The sequence below is a fragment of the Physella acuta genome, unplaced genomic scaffold, assembly GCF_028476545.2.
Source record: "Physella acuta isolate Inbredline_101_S28 unplaced genomic scaffold, ASM2847654v3 ptg000659l, whole genome shotgun sequence".
Lineage (NCBI taxonomy): Eukaryota > Metazoa > Mollusca > Gastropoda > Physidae > Physella > Physella acuta.
In genome coordinates this window covers 62,248-77,653 of record NW_026732178.1, presented here as the reverse complement: position 1 = coordinate 77,653, position 15,406 = coordinate 62,248, and the positions used below count along the sequence as shown (strand labels likewise).

The 15,406-nt window shown below is 38.3% G+C and overlaps 1 protein-coding gene across 1 annotated transcript; it reads left to right on the top strand.

Annotated features, from left to right (window-relative positions):
• Nucleotides 1-3,891: 3,891 nt before the first annotated feature.
• On the top strand, nt 3,892-10,035 carry LOC131948760 (uncharacterized). Its single transcript, XM_059310436.1, has 7 exons — nt 3,892-4,010; nt 4,146-4,244; nt 5,546-5,670; nt 6,403-6,459; nt 6,702-6,850; nt 6,983-7,136; nt 9,159-10,035. The coding sequence occupies exons 2-7, from the start codon at nt 4,187-4,189 to the stop codon at nt 9,330-9,332; spliced, it is 717 nt and encodes a 238-aa protein (XP_059166419.1). The 5' UTR covers nt 3,892-4,010; nt 4,146-4,186; the 3' UTR covers nt 9,333-10,035.
• Nucleotides 10,036-15,406: the final 5,371 nt, after the last annotated feature.

Sequence of the window (15,406 nt, the reverse complement as noted above, 5' to 3'; positions counted from 1 at the left end):
TGGGAGGGAGGTGTGGGCTGGTGGGAGGTGTGGGTTGGTGAGAGGTGTGGGCTGGTGGGAGGTGTGGGCTGGTGGGAGGTGTGGGCTGGTGGGAGGTGTGGGTTGGTGAGAGGTGTGGGCTGGTGGGAGGGAGGTGTGGGCTGGTGGGAGGTGTGGGCTGGTGGGAGGGAGGTGTGGGCTGGTGGGAGGTGTGGGTTGGTGAGAGGTGTGGGCTGGTGGGAGGGAGGTGTGGGCTGGTGGGAGGTGTGGGTTGGTGAGAGGTGTGGGCTGGTGGGAGGTGTGGGCTGGTGGAAGGTGTGGGCTGGTGGGAGGTGTGGGTTGGTGAGAGGTGTGGGCTGGTGGGAGGGAGGTGTGGGCTGGTGGGAGGTGTGGGTTGGTGAGAGGTGTGGGCTGGTGGGAGGGAGGTGTGGGCTGGTGGGAGGTGTGGGTTGGTGAGAGGTGTGGGCTGGTGGGAGGGAGGTGTGGGCTGGTGGGAGGTGTGGGCTGGTGGGAGGGAGGTGTGGGTTGGTGAGAGGTGTGGGCTGGTGGGAGGGAGGTGTGGGCTGGTGGGAGGTGTGGGCTGGTGGGATTGTGGGCTGGTGGGAGGTGTGGGCTGGTGGGAGGTGTGGGCTGGTGGGAGGTGTGGGCTGGTGGGAGGTGTGGGCTGGTGAGAGGTGTGGGCTGGTGGGAGGTGTGGGCTGGTGAGAGGTGTGGGCTGGTGGGAGGGGGGACACTATCAGCGCAGCGCCCGTTGTATTTCTCCCGCAGCGGGCCGATTATCTAGTTAAATAGAATTCTATTTGTAGAAACACAACACTATAATTAAACCAATTAATTAAGACGAGCCGACCCGCGGCGTATCATACGCCGCTATTTAGTTGTATTATTTTCTACTTTTCAGTTATTCGAAATCAGCCTCCTCTTAGTTACCTCCCATAAGTTTAAAATAGTTTCAAACTAAATTATCTGCCCCTAATAGCCGTCTCTACGGTTGTAAACATTTAGCGTGAACCAGCTCACCAGACCATGTTGGGGTGGGGGTGGTTGCGATATGCCTATAGAGGAAGAGAGGGGACTGCAAGGCGCGCTTACAGCTTGTTTTCTAACATCTCCAAGAAGAGAATTATATATATAGATGTGTCTAGATTAGACCAGATTATCCTAGTAATTAAGATGTGTCTAGATTAGATCAGATCAGACTATCCTAGTAATTAAGATGTATCTAGATTAGATCAGACTATCCTAGTAATTAAGATGTATCTAGATTAGATCAGACTATCCTAGTAATTAAGATGTGTCTAGATTAGATCACATTATCCTAGTAATTAATTTGTATCTAGATTAGATCAATATTCTCCTAGTAATTAAGATGTCTCTGGATTAGATCAGACTATCCTAGTAATTAAGATGTGTCTAGATTAGATCAGACTATCCTAGTAATTAAGATGTGTCTAGATTAGATCAGACTATCCTAGTAATTAAGATGTGTCTAGATTAGATCAGACTATCCTAGTAATTAAGATGTGTCTAGATTAGATCAGACTATCCTAGTAATTAAGATGTGTCTAGATTAGATCAGACTATCCTAGTAATTAAGATGTATCTAGATTAGATCAGACTATCCTACTAATTAAGATGTGTCTAGAATCGATCAGACTATCCTAGTAATTAAGACGTGTCTAGATTAGATCAGACTATCCTAGTAATTAAGATGTGTCTAGATTAGATCAGACTATCCTAGTAATTAAGATGTGTCTAGATTAGATCACATTATCCTAGTAATTAAGATGTGTATAGATTAGATCAGACTATCCTAGTAATTAAGATGTGTCTAGATTAGATCAGACTATCCTATTAATTAAGATGTATCTAGATTAGATCAGACTATCCTAGTAATTAAGATGTGTCTAGATTAAATCAGACTATCCTAGTAATTAAGATGTATCTAGATTAGATCAGACTATCCTAGTAATTAAGATGTGTCTAGATTAGATCAGACTATCCTAGTAATTAAGATGTATCTAGATTAGATCAGACTATCCTAGTAATTAAGATGTGTCTAGATTAGATCAGACTATCCTAGTAATTAAGATGTATCTAGATTAGATCAGACTATCCTAGTAATTAAGATGTGTCTAGATTAGATCACATTATCCTAGTAATTAAGATGTGTCTAGATTAGATCAGACTATCCTAGTAATTAAGATGTGTCTAGATTAGATAAGACTATCCCAGTAATTAAGATGTATCTAGATTAGATCAGACTTTCCTAGTAATTAAGATGTGTCTAGATTAGATCAGACTATCCTAGTAATTAAGATGTGTCTAGATTAGATCAGACTATCCTAGTAATTAAGATGTGTCTAGATTAGATCAGATTATCCTAGTAATTAAGATGTGTCTAGATTAGATCAGATTATCCTAGTAATTAAGATGTGTTTAGATTATATCAGATTATCCTAGTAATTAAGATGTGTCTAGATTATTTCAGATTATCCTAGTAATTAAGATGTGTCTAGATTAGATCAGACTATCCTAGTAAGTAAGATGTATCTAGATTAGATCAGACTATCCTAGTAATTAAGATGTGTCTAGATTATATCAGATTATCCTTGTAATTAAGATGTGTCTAGATTAGATCAGATTATCCTAGTAATTAAGATGTGTCTAGATTAGATCAGATTATCCTAGTAATTAAGATGTGTCTAGATTAGATCAGATTATCCTAGAAATTAAGATGTGTCTAGATTATATCAGATTATCCTAGTAATTAAGATGTGTCTAGATTAGATCAGACTATCCTAGTAATTAAGATGTGTCTAGATTAGATCAGATTATCCTAGTAATTAAGAAGTGTCTAGATTATATCAGATTATCCTAGTAATTAAGATGTGTCTAGATTAGATCAGACTATCCTAGTAAGTAAGATGTATCTAGATTAGATCAGACTATCCTAATAATTAAGATGTGTCTAGATTATATCAGATTATCCTTGTAATTAAGATGTGTCTAGATTATATCAGATTATCCTAGTAATTAAGCTGTGTCTAGATTAGATCAGACTATCCTAGTAAATAAGATGTATCTAGATTAGATCAGACTATCCTAGTAATTAAGATGTGTCTAGATTAGATCAGACTATCCTAGTAATTAAGATGTGTCTAGATTAGATCAGACAATCCTAGTAATTAAGATGTATCTAGATTAGATCAGACTATCCTAGTAATTAAGATGTGTCTAGATTAGATTAGACTATCCTAGTAATTAAGATGTGTCTAGATTAGATCACAATATCCTATGCCCCGTGGCGTAGCGAGGTCGGGTGTCACCCGGTGTGGCACTTAATGGTGTCACCCTCCTAGAGGCGTAGCGATCCTTCCCCCTCAAACGTTCGATTTGCACCGCCACCCTCAAGTTTTTCTCTATATATTTTGCTATTTTTTGCCTTGGTGTCACCCCCCTAAATGGTGTCACCCGGTGCGGTCCGCACCCCCGTCCCCCCCCCCTCGCTACGCCCTTGCCTTTGCCAAATATACCTCACAGAGAGCTCTATTAACCTGTTCACTGAACTCGACACTGCTTTCACCTCTATACCTGAAGGTGTCTATTTGCTTTAACTAGACTACAAAACTGAAACAAGACTCGTTTTCCACGAATCAAAACCAGCACAGATCTACACTCTAAAGCAGTGGTTCTTAACCTTCTAGGGGGTATCGAACCACACCAGTTATATATTCGCATTCACCGAACCCTTCTTAATTAATAGTTTTATGGCCCACACTGAAAATAGATCGGGAGACTGGTGTATGTCTTGACCTTCGCCGAACCCCGAAACTGACTCACGGAACCCCTGGGGTTGGATCAAATCCAGGTTGGGAACCACTAGGCGAGATGTATGCATAAGGTTAGACAACTCTAGCTGCGTGTCAAGTTGTTATTGCTGAATGTTCGGTAGCTCTGGTTATATCCGCATACACACCAAGTCGCCTGGGGGAGGATTGTTCACAAGAGGACTTCAGATTTTTATTAAAGTAAGTTTCAGTTTTTGGGTATCTTTTTATATGTATTTTCACAAGCAGTAATAATTATGTTTTTGTTTATACTTGTGTGAATTGTACAAGATATTTAAGCTCTTCAAAAAAACTCTTTTATTTGTCTTTGTTCAGATATTGATTGAGCTTGAGAAGACTTCAAGTTGGCTGTGAGAATGATTAAAAACAGGGCTGTCTCTCTGGGCTGCTTGTCCGGATTTGTTATTGTTGGGGGTGAGTTATTTCATGTCAGCTCAGTGGCATTGAGCTCGTTTATGTCAGCGGCTGTAAATAATTATGTGAGGTCAAAAAATCGAAGTAGTTTTATGTAGTCAATGCATGCAGAGGCGTCGCGAGGCGGGGTGCGGACGGTGTAGGGGAGGGGTGACACCAAGACAAAAGATTGTATAATAATAATAATAATAATATATGGAAGAAACATGCTTTATGCCAGCTCAATGAATGATTACATTGAGTTAAAAAGTATGTGATTCCACGTATAATAATGTGCTACGAAAACGTTTTTTACACTTAAATTATAGTTGGATTAAAATAATGAGTGCAAAACTTCACGCCATTTTGCAAAAAATTGTAGTATGGGGGAGTGACGTAACACTTATTACAATTATTTATGTGCCTCTATATATATTTATATGTGTGTGTGTGTGTGTCCTATACTTTTTTCCTTGGGTGTTTGTTGGTGGGGTGACATAATGAGGTGCCGCACGGGGTGACACCCTACCTAGCGACGCCACTGAATGGATGCAACCCATCTCATATGTGGTCAAGTAAAGACGTCATGTTATTTTTTAAAGCTTTTATATTATCGTGATAATGTTTAAAAGTAGTTGAATATTTTTATGCGATTAAATTTCTGATATAAGGGCACACATTGCGTTCTGCAAGTTGAAAGTTTTTTGTCTACTCAAGATTTTATGTAAACTTTATAGAAAATATGTGTGGAAAAAAAAGTTTGTTTCGTGTAAATTACTGAAGTTGTTTCTATTCAGATTGTTTAGAAAAACTTAACTCAAAAAGCCAGGGGCGTAGCGAGGGGGGGGGGGGGCGGGGGGTGACACCATTTAGGGGGGTGACACCAAGGCAAAAAATAGCAAAATATATTGAGAAAAACTTGAGGGGGGGGGGGTGCAAATTGAAAGTTTGAGGGGGGTGCAAATCGAAAGTTTGAGGGAGGGGTGCAAATCGAAAACTTGAGGGGGGGGGGGCAAATCGAAAGTTTGAAGGGGGGGGGGTGCAAATCGAAAACTTGGAAGTTTGTCGCAACGCCTCTGGGGGGGGGGGTAACACCATTAAGTGCCGCACCGGGTGACACCCGACCTCGCTACGCCACTGCAAAAAGCACCGACTTAGGACATAAAAGAATAAGAAGAAGCTTGGTGCTACAAAGTGAATCTAAGAGCCTGTAATTTTGATTGATACATTTTTTGAAGTTACATTTTAAATAATACTCTCACAATTAACTTAAAGCTAACAAAATCTTCGGAAAATTGTAGTTTTTGTCGTTTGTTTTTCAGGGATAATTTTTGCCGTCCTTTCGGCTTTTCCTTACGATAGCTCTCTTATTGAAGTCAAAAATTCACGCGAGTGGGATGCCTATAAATACGCTACAGTTTTCCCATTTTGGATTTTTGGCTTTGTGGTAAGTCATTTCCTAATTGTTACCTGTGCTTGATGACTAGGAATAATAAGTTAACACATTAAGAAGGCAGTTGAGAGTAGCATTCAGGGACGGAACTACAGTACCGCCAGACCCCGCAATAGGGGGGGGGGCCCAGGCCGTTTAGGGGCCCACAGCCGACCATGACAAATATTTTTTATACTTAAAGAATAATTTTCTTGTAAAAAAAAACAGATCTACTTCAGTAGTGATGTACAACAGTAGCTAACACACGCTGTTTCGTAAAGGAAAAAAAAAATATATAGGCTACATGAGTTGTAGTGTGAAAGATAGGCAACCGTTCAAACCGCTTCCATGACTTATTTCCCTTTTATTAAATAGTCAAATATGTGTGTTCTTAAGAAACTTTAAATAGATTTGCACTAAACAAATTAAAAAGCAATTACTTCTCTTAATTATTATTTTTTTAAAATACATAATAAAGAATGACATAGTATAAAAAGGAAATGTATTAAAAACTATTAATATAAATACAATTTTTTAAAAAATAAACATAAGGCGAGAAACCATTACACATACAAAGCTTTCATGCTTCATATTCTTTTGACCAACTGTTGTGCCCCATATATATATTACGGAGCCCAAAAATTTTTGTTGCGGGGTGGTCCAATTTTTCTAGTTCCGCCACTGGTAGCATTCAACTGATATAATAGTGTGTTGTGACCTTGACTGAGATTTGAACTTTGTTTACAGTTCATAGTCCCTGGGATTCTTGGCTGTGTCGCCGCTTTGGTCCAGAACAAATGTATGGTGAGTTTTGGTGTACCTCGAGTTAAAAAACGTCTTTGTTGTCTAACATAAAATGTACACACACACTATATATATATATATATATATATATATATATATATATATATATATATATATATATATATATATATATATATTTATATATTTATATATTTATATATATATATATATATATATATATATATATATATATATATATATATATATATATATATATATATATATATATATACTTATTTCAGTATGTGACAGCATTGGTTTTCGGCATCCTGGCGATCATTACAATGGCTATTATTATTTTCTTCCTTGGCATTGGAATTCAAGTCGTTGATGCGAGCGAACCAGTTTTCCAGACCAAATGCCGAACTAGTGGGGACATGTGCTTCTGCAGGTTGGTGCCATCGTATTTTACCCCTCGACGGTCCACAGCAAATGTAATCCATACATTGTTTCCTTTTACCCTGCTCCGTGGTATTGTTGTTATTGTTGTTATAGTTGATGTTTTAATGTGTTATGTTTTCAGAGGCGGCAAAACTGTTGTCACCATTTATAAACCCTGCGAGTTTTTCGAGCAATATCCCAGGATCTACATCGCGATGTTCGTCATGAACATCGTTACCTGGATTGCTTTATTCGTTGAGTTCGTCTTGTGCTGTTACTACACCTGCTGTGCTAGGGTATGTTATAACTGATGTGAAAGGGTATGTTTTAGCTGTTGTGCTAGGATATGTAATACCCACTGAATTCTAATGTAAGCTGTGGTAAACCTGTTGTGCTAAGGCAAGCCATTGCATACCTGTTGTACTAAGGTAAGCTATGGTATACCTGTAAACCAGGTAAATCGTGTTATACCTGTACTACCAAGGTAAGCTATGGTATACCTGTACTACCAAGGTAAGCTATGGTATACCTGTACTACCAAGGTAAGCTATGGTATACCTGTACTACCAAGGTAAGGTACGGTATACCTGTACTACCAAGGTAAGCTATGGTATACCTGTACTACCAAGGTAAGCTACGGTATACCTGTACTACCAAGGTAAGCTACGGTATACCTGTACTACCAAGGTAAGCTATGGTATTCCTGTACTACCAAGGTAAGCTACGGTATATCTGTACTACCAAGGTAAGCTACGGTATACCTGTACTACCAGGTAAATCGTGTTATACCTGTACTACCAAGGTAAGCCACGGTATACCTGTACTACCAAGGTAAGCTATGGTATACCTGTACTACCAAGGTAAGCTACGGTATACCTGTACTACCAAGGTAAGCTATGGTATACCTGTACTACCAAGGTAAGCTACTGTATACCTGTACTACCAAGGTAAGCTACGGTATACCTGTACTACCAAGGTAAGCTACGGTATACCTGTACTACCAAGGTAAGCTATGGTATACCTGTACTACCAAGGTAAGCTACGGTATACCTGTACTACCAAGGTAAGCTACGGTATACCTGTACTACCAAGGTAAGCTATGGTATACCTGTACTACCAAGGTAAGCTACGGTATACCTGTACTACCAAGGTAAGCTACGGTATACCTGTACTACCAAGGTAAGCTACGGTATACCTGTACTACCAAGGTAAGTCGTGTTATACCTCTTGTGCTGATACACATAGCAACACATACCCCTACCGTTTCCCTTATCAAAACAACAACAACAATCCTTTGTTAAAGCTTAACTGTTATTCAAAGCTCGCCTCATATTGCTAAGGCCTTGAGCTGAGACATAAAAACCGTAATCAACATAAGGGATATAACCCATGTTTTTAGTCGGAGCTACTTATGCTACGTGTTCTTCAGAAAAGGCCGCAGCGTTCAGGCGACGTTGAAGCGTAGACAGTTATAAAAATAAATTGTTTGTAATATTCTGATGGTGTGTATTGGGTCCTGTGTCGCAGTGGCGTAGCCAGGATCGTCTCAAGGGGGTGGGTTCCAATTTTTACCCGGGGATAAACTTTCGATTTGCACCCCCCCTCAAACTTTCGATTTGCACCCCCCCCCCCTCAAACTTTCGATTTGCACCCCCCTCATACTTTTTATATATACTGAGGGGTCTATGGCGGGTTATGACCCCCCCCCCCCCTAACCCCCCTGCCTACGCCACTGCTGTGTCGTAATAATTGTGCAGTGTTGAAGATCTTGACATGCTGGTATTTGTTTAATCCTACTCAACCACGTCAACAGGGGGATAAATACAGGCTGTGTTATGACAGACAAGGGAACTCTTTATTACATTTTACCCCCTCCCCTCTCCTTAATGCAACAGTTGGTAACGAAAGTTCAACTTTTCCCCTCCCCCCTTCCCCAGTAACACTTACACGACCTAGTTTTCATGTCCTCCACCCTTCTATGCCTCGGGTTTTGTTACTGAAATTCTCATATTTTGATAGTGTATTCTAAAACATTGGTTTTGCGGATATCAGCCTACATATTTACATTAGCTAAAACATTTTCCACCAATTAACGTTGGTTACATCTCATTCTTTGTTTTAATGCTAGTGTTGGAAGGGATCCCCCCCCCCCCCCAACTTGTTATCTCCCGAGAAATCTTTCACGCCTTTCAGCGCCTGAAGCGTTTATGAAAGAAAGCAAATCAGTTTTATTTTCTTATTTTCTGTACAATTAAAAGATTGTTATAAGAACTATTTTTTATATTTGTTTTATTAAATAATAACATACATTTTTCCAGGACCATTCGATTCCCTACGTGACAATGCAACCTGACTTTCACGGAATTTCCGTCACTCAATTTACCCAACAAAGTTCACAGCCCGGCGTCAGCCCCATGTACATGTTACCAGCGTACGGCGCCTCACAGCCAGGTCAAGCAGAGTACGGCGCTCCACAATACTCAAAAGCCTGAGACTTGACCCCTGGTGTAATGGGCATCACGCTCCATATAGGTCGCTTCGCTTGACTGAATTTATACAGTGTTATCCCTATACAATATAAAATGAAAATAACCACCCTACCCTATAAAGTACAACATAACCACGATTATAAAGTACAGCTATATGTGTCATTTAAAAGCTAAATTCCCATTGGGTCATTTAAGTAGCAAGCGTATAAAACATATCCGAACATATCTGGACATTTTTTAACATTTTTTAAATTTTCATTTTTTTTCTAAACTATGTATACTAATTTTCAAAATACTCCACTCCTGCGAAATACAACAATTTAATTTAAAAAAATATTTATTGCCTGCGTATAGAATTTCAATGTTTCCATTCTTTTCGATCTGACTCATATTATTTTTTTTATCAATAAAGACAGGGGGGGGGGGAGGTTACAATTATTTTAATACAAACAAAGTTGTAAATATTTTGAACAGCATATTGTAATTTTTAATTGTTTGTAATTCTGTTTATTTATATCATTTTTTAAAAGTAACAATTTAACAAAAAAAATAATTTTGCTTTGGTATTAAAACTTATTTTCTTACAAAAATATAGAATAGATTGAATGATTCCTCTAAAACACACATCTGTATTTCTAGAAAAGTTTCACTGTTCGATCTATCAGTCTCTGTGCCGAGGTAAAAATAGAAACAGATTTCATACTGTTACACTACTAGCTTTGTTATTACTTTCAAAACCCATTGAAATAAAGTATAATATGTTAGTATGACTTTCACGCTCTGTTTCTACGGAGTGTTTTAATTATAAGTTTGTACTATTACACACATATGTATATATGTTTTTAATGAAATCAAGTGCTTTGGAATCCACCATTTCAGTTAATGTAAACGTTCACCTAAAGCTTGTGAAAAGAGAAAATTAAAACTAAACACAATTTCAAACGTGAGTTGTGAAAGTGATGAGACAACGTCTAAACAAATTTGCAGTTTTATAACTTTCCAAATAATTGGTATAGTTCCAATAATATTTTGCCCCCGTTGTATTTGGTTCTCGTCGGGCGAAATCATCGAGTATCTAAACATTTGCAGTTTAAGCTTAAATTAAAAGATTTTTTTTTTCAAATCAGATAGCATGGTCAATACCTAGTAGGCCTATGTAATTATAATATAATTCATATTTGTAGTGATCATTAGAGATTTAGTATACATTTCAGAAATTTGCACTACATCTTGATCAGCAAGGTTGTAGTTTGTTTTTTTTTTTTTTTTTTTTTTAATTATTATTTAAATTATGATATTATTTTATGCTTTAGTAGCCTCAAAACAGTTAATTCTTTTTTTTTTAAGCGTACCATTTCATATAATAGCATGCTTTTCTAATTAAATAAGTTCTTCTAAAAATAATTCCATCTAGTTATTTATCGTTGTTATGTTGGTGGGTTGTTGGGGAAGCACGCTAAAAATTGCAAAGTGCATTTTAAACCAGAAATGACCTACGGAACAGTGTGGTGTCAAGCAATTAATGTGATATTTCAAATTCTGTATAACAATACTGTAATCAGCCATGACCATTAAGTAAAGAGGGAGGATTGTAAAGGTAACTCCTGTAGACCTGTAATCCTAGTGCACATGAACTTAACCTTTTAAAACATTCTACATGATAGGATGGGGTTTGAGAACCTTTTTTTTGTTAATTAGCAGTGTCCTCATTTTGTGATAATTATTTTCTTTTCTTGTCTTTGTTTCCAAGCAAATGTGAACAAACTGTGTTTACAATCGCCCTTGGTAACCCCCTACGTACACGAAAATAGGTGAAAATAGGAGTTATTTTGGCTATTAAAGGAAAGCAAGTTAATTAAGGGTTAATTAATTAAGGGTAATGAATTTTTTATAATGTAAAGCTATTTTAAACAAATAGAAAATATTTTTTACTTTATATTTAAATTAATTTCACTAATAGATTAAATACATGTATGAAAATTTAAAATAAAATACACAAAGTATTTAGCGATTAACGTGCTATTTTCAAAACTTAAGCAAATTAATTAAGGTTTGATCAGAGATCGATAATGTTTACATATTGATTTTTACGTTCACTTTGAACTCGCGGGGCACTGTCTGGTATATGTGGTAAGCTTTGAAGCTTGTAACAAAGAAATTTTGTTTAACTCACATTGGAGGCTATGTCGGGGAGGATTGTGTGTTGTTAGGCAACATTAATTTAACTTACATCAGGGTTAGGTTAGGTCAACCTGGGACAAAAATTAGGTTGGGTCAGGTTTATTTGGGGCACTAGGTTAGGTAACTTCTTCTTCGTTCTTAATTTGGCATATGATGGAGGATTTAAACATCAAGCCCAAATTCATGTATGAACTGGACTGTGGTCTCCAGATCAGCGGGTGCCCCATATAGTTTTTCCTTGAGTGGGGTGTGTAGGGGCCAGTGTTTTGATCGCGCCTGGCTATATAATGAACATTCTTGAAGGACGTGCTCCGTATTCTCCGGGGCCTTGCAACAAGGGCATATTTCACCACACCCAATTTTTAGTTTTTTATAGATGTGCTGTTTTAGTTAGGTAACATAAACTTGTGTAAAACAAGTTAATTAAAAAGTCTAGTGAGATTTAAGCGCAATTTCCTTATGTTATCTAAAAATAGCTCTGTCGTAGCTTAAATCAAGAGCAGGGTTAGTAAAACCATTGGTTAGTTATTAAAACGTTTTTTATTAAAAAAAAATTCAGTATTTTACATGTTTTATTTACAATAGAGTTACATGACTAAAAACCATTGCGCGCCTAGCTACCGAACGTGATGTCGCAGCCATTGAACGTGATGGCGCAGCTATTGAACGTGATGACGCGTGTGGTGTGGTTGGATAAAAATGCCTACTAATTCGGTCCAAATTTTAATTAATTCAAAAAATTTTTTGTGACCGAACGAAAGGATATTTTTGAAAACTTTCCTCGGCAATATTGTTCTAAATTATAGCAGAAATCGATTGGTAAATGTTTCAGGTCGCTAAGTGGTCTGGTTGCCAAGATATGGGCCAAAAACTGCATTTTTTCAAGGTTTTTTGGCTTTTCCGGGAAATCCATGAAAGAAACCGGATTTTTTTTGGCCCACTATCATCCTGGTAACTTGCTTAACATAATTGCTTTTGGAACTAGTCCTCGATATTGCTTCGTTGAGGAGCAGATATGACTTAAAGCTGCGGACACACATTCATACATCCATCCATTCATCCATCCAGAAATGACGGGTTAATAAACGCTATTCTCCAGAATGGAAATTGCGCTAAAAATAGTAGCAATGTCATTGACAAAATCAGCCACGCAAGCAAAAATAATTAATGAATGTTATATAATTTTTTATTCCTTGGTAAGGGAAATAACTCAATAATTAATTCATGTGGCTGAGTGTGCGTGTGTGTTTTTGCCAGCGTGTCAGTGTGTTTGCCGATATGCATTTGAGTGTGTCTGTAGATGTATTTGTGTGTGTCTGTGTGTGTCTGTGTGTAGTTCTATGAATATGTTTATGTTAACGTCTGTTGTAGTGGGTGTTTCTTTAAATGTACCTGTGTTTTTATGAGCTGGTGTTTCACTTACATTGTATTGGTGTGTTTGTACGTTCGTCTGTGTTTATGTGTACGTTGTTTTATTGTACGTAGCTCTGTGCAGTAAAGTATGTGTGCTAAGCCCCATCCCCTACGAATCCACCCCCCTCCCCTTTCCCCTTCTCGCCCTATCCGCTCAGATAACATATACTAGTAAGAAGTCAATACCTAGAATCTGAATTTAATTATTTATGGTTTTGTAAGTCGTTGGGTGGGGGGTGGGGGGAGTAAAGAAAAAGAAAAGGGGGGGGGGGGTGTTAATGGTTTGCCATACAAGCAAAGGAAATCATATCATTCTGAAGCTTAAGTCATCAAAACTATTAAGACATGAAGATTAAGACAACTAAACTATTAAGACATCATAAAGAATAAGACAGACCAACAGTTAAGACAGTCGAACGCTTAAGACAACCCAGCATTAAACGTAGTCTAACACTTTCGATTAAACTTTCTTTGACGTCGGCATATGTTTCATTCGGTAAACTTTCTCTGACTTAATTAAATTAATTAGCCTTCCTCTAATTGCTGGTGATACAGTGACATTACCTCTCCCATACTGCGTGTCTCTGCTCACTTCTCTAATCCAGAGACGGATAGGACTGTTTTAAATGTAATAGATTGGTTGGTCTATTTGTTGGAGGGTTTATTGGCCGAGTGTCAGTACTTGTTGTAGGGTTTATGGCCGAGTGTCAGTACTTGTTGTAGGGTTTATGGCCGAGTGTCAGTACTTGCTGGAGGGTTTATTGGCCGAGTGTCACTACTTGTTGTAGGGTTTATTGGCCGAGTGTCAGTACTTGCTGGAGGGTTTATTGGCCGAGTGTCAGTATTTGTTAGAGGGTTTAATGGCCGAGTGTCAGTACTCGTTGTAGGGTTTATTGGCCGAGTGTCAGTACTTGTTGGAGGGTTTATGGCCGAGTGTCAGTACTTGTTGGGGGGTTTATTGGCCGAGTGTCAGTACTTGCGGGATGGTTTTTTGGCCGAGTGATAGTAGAATTTATTGACCTAAATATAATATAAGATTGGGTGGGCTGGGGGGGGGGGGGGGAATTAACCGGGAGTCAAGGGAGTCAATTATAGATTTTTTTTTTTTAAATCAGTCAAGATCAGTAAAAGACAATTATAAGTGGATAAAAACCAACCTAATCTCTCAGGATGAATGAACTAAATACTTGAGACAGCAGGGCCAACCTTGTCTTAACAACACACCGCTTATATTAATATCTGAAAACAATATAACCCGCTAAATTGCAGAGGCGTAGCGATGGGGGGGGGGGACAGAGGGGGACGTTTGTCCCCGGGCGCCGACCTTAGGGGGCGCCAAAATGTGTTGTAAAAACAAATTCAAATGTCAAATTAGCTTCATTTTTGCAATTTGAGAGGTGGGGTGTGCAAATCGAAAAGTTGAGGGAGGGGGTGCAAATCGAAAGTTTGAGGTTGAGGGGGGGGGGGGGTCGCAAATCGAAAATTTACTCCCGTGAGATGTGCCAAATTGAAAGTTTGTCCCAGGGCGCCGGGAAGGTTCGCTACGCCTCTGCTAAATTGTTAGAAGATTTAGGTTAATCGAACAGAGAAATTATGTGGTAACTGGAGCACAGGAAAATTGATTGCGCTTTTTTTTTGTTTTGTTTACCAGGTCACTCATCATATTTTTAATCTTAATGATAGAAAAAAGTTATGGGTCAAAATGACGCACAATTTTTAATTTATCAGAGCAATTGGTCCGTTTATAAATGCAACTATTTAAAAAAAAAATTAAAGGTTTAAATAGGGAAGGCTTGGTTGGGGGGGGGGGGGGGGCGATAATGATTGATAAAAAAATGTCCCGAGTTTAGAACCCTCTGGGAGACAGCAATTCATCTAGGAGAGACAAAACAACTGTTGCTTTTGCATGATGTTCTTAGGTGAATGAAAGATATGAAAGCAAATTGAGAAATAAAAGAATGCTGAAGTTAAAAGTTAACAGACCGCATGGCGCATAACAAGTTGACACACACATAGACTAGTAATACTTAATTGTGCTGGAGAAATTCCATTAAATATTACATTTACGACGAAGAAGAAAATAAACTTTGATACAGAAGCTGTGTATTCAAGATTTAAGCCATATTTTCTAGGAGGTTTTATGAAAACGCTAATGACATTTTCAACAAAAACAAAGGGTTTTAAAATTATGTTTTTCCTTTCTTTCTTTTGAGCTACACATCTTGATTTTCAATGGAATTATATCTGTTTGGACAACTTAGCTAGAGAATGGAGCGACAAGTGCCTAGTGTATTTCATCACTGCGATCTACAAAGGGGAGTTAAGTGGGACGGATGGGCTTTGCAAAGTGGGCTTTGATAGAGAGTTTACATTCAATGGGCTTATGTTGAAGATAATCCGTCGTATTATCCTCTATGATCCTGGACAAGTCTTAACGACACGATTACGATAAATGCTGTAATGTTTGCGATTTTGGTGATAAA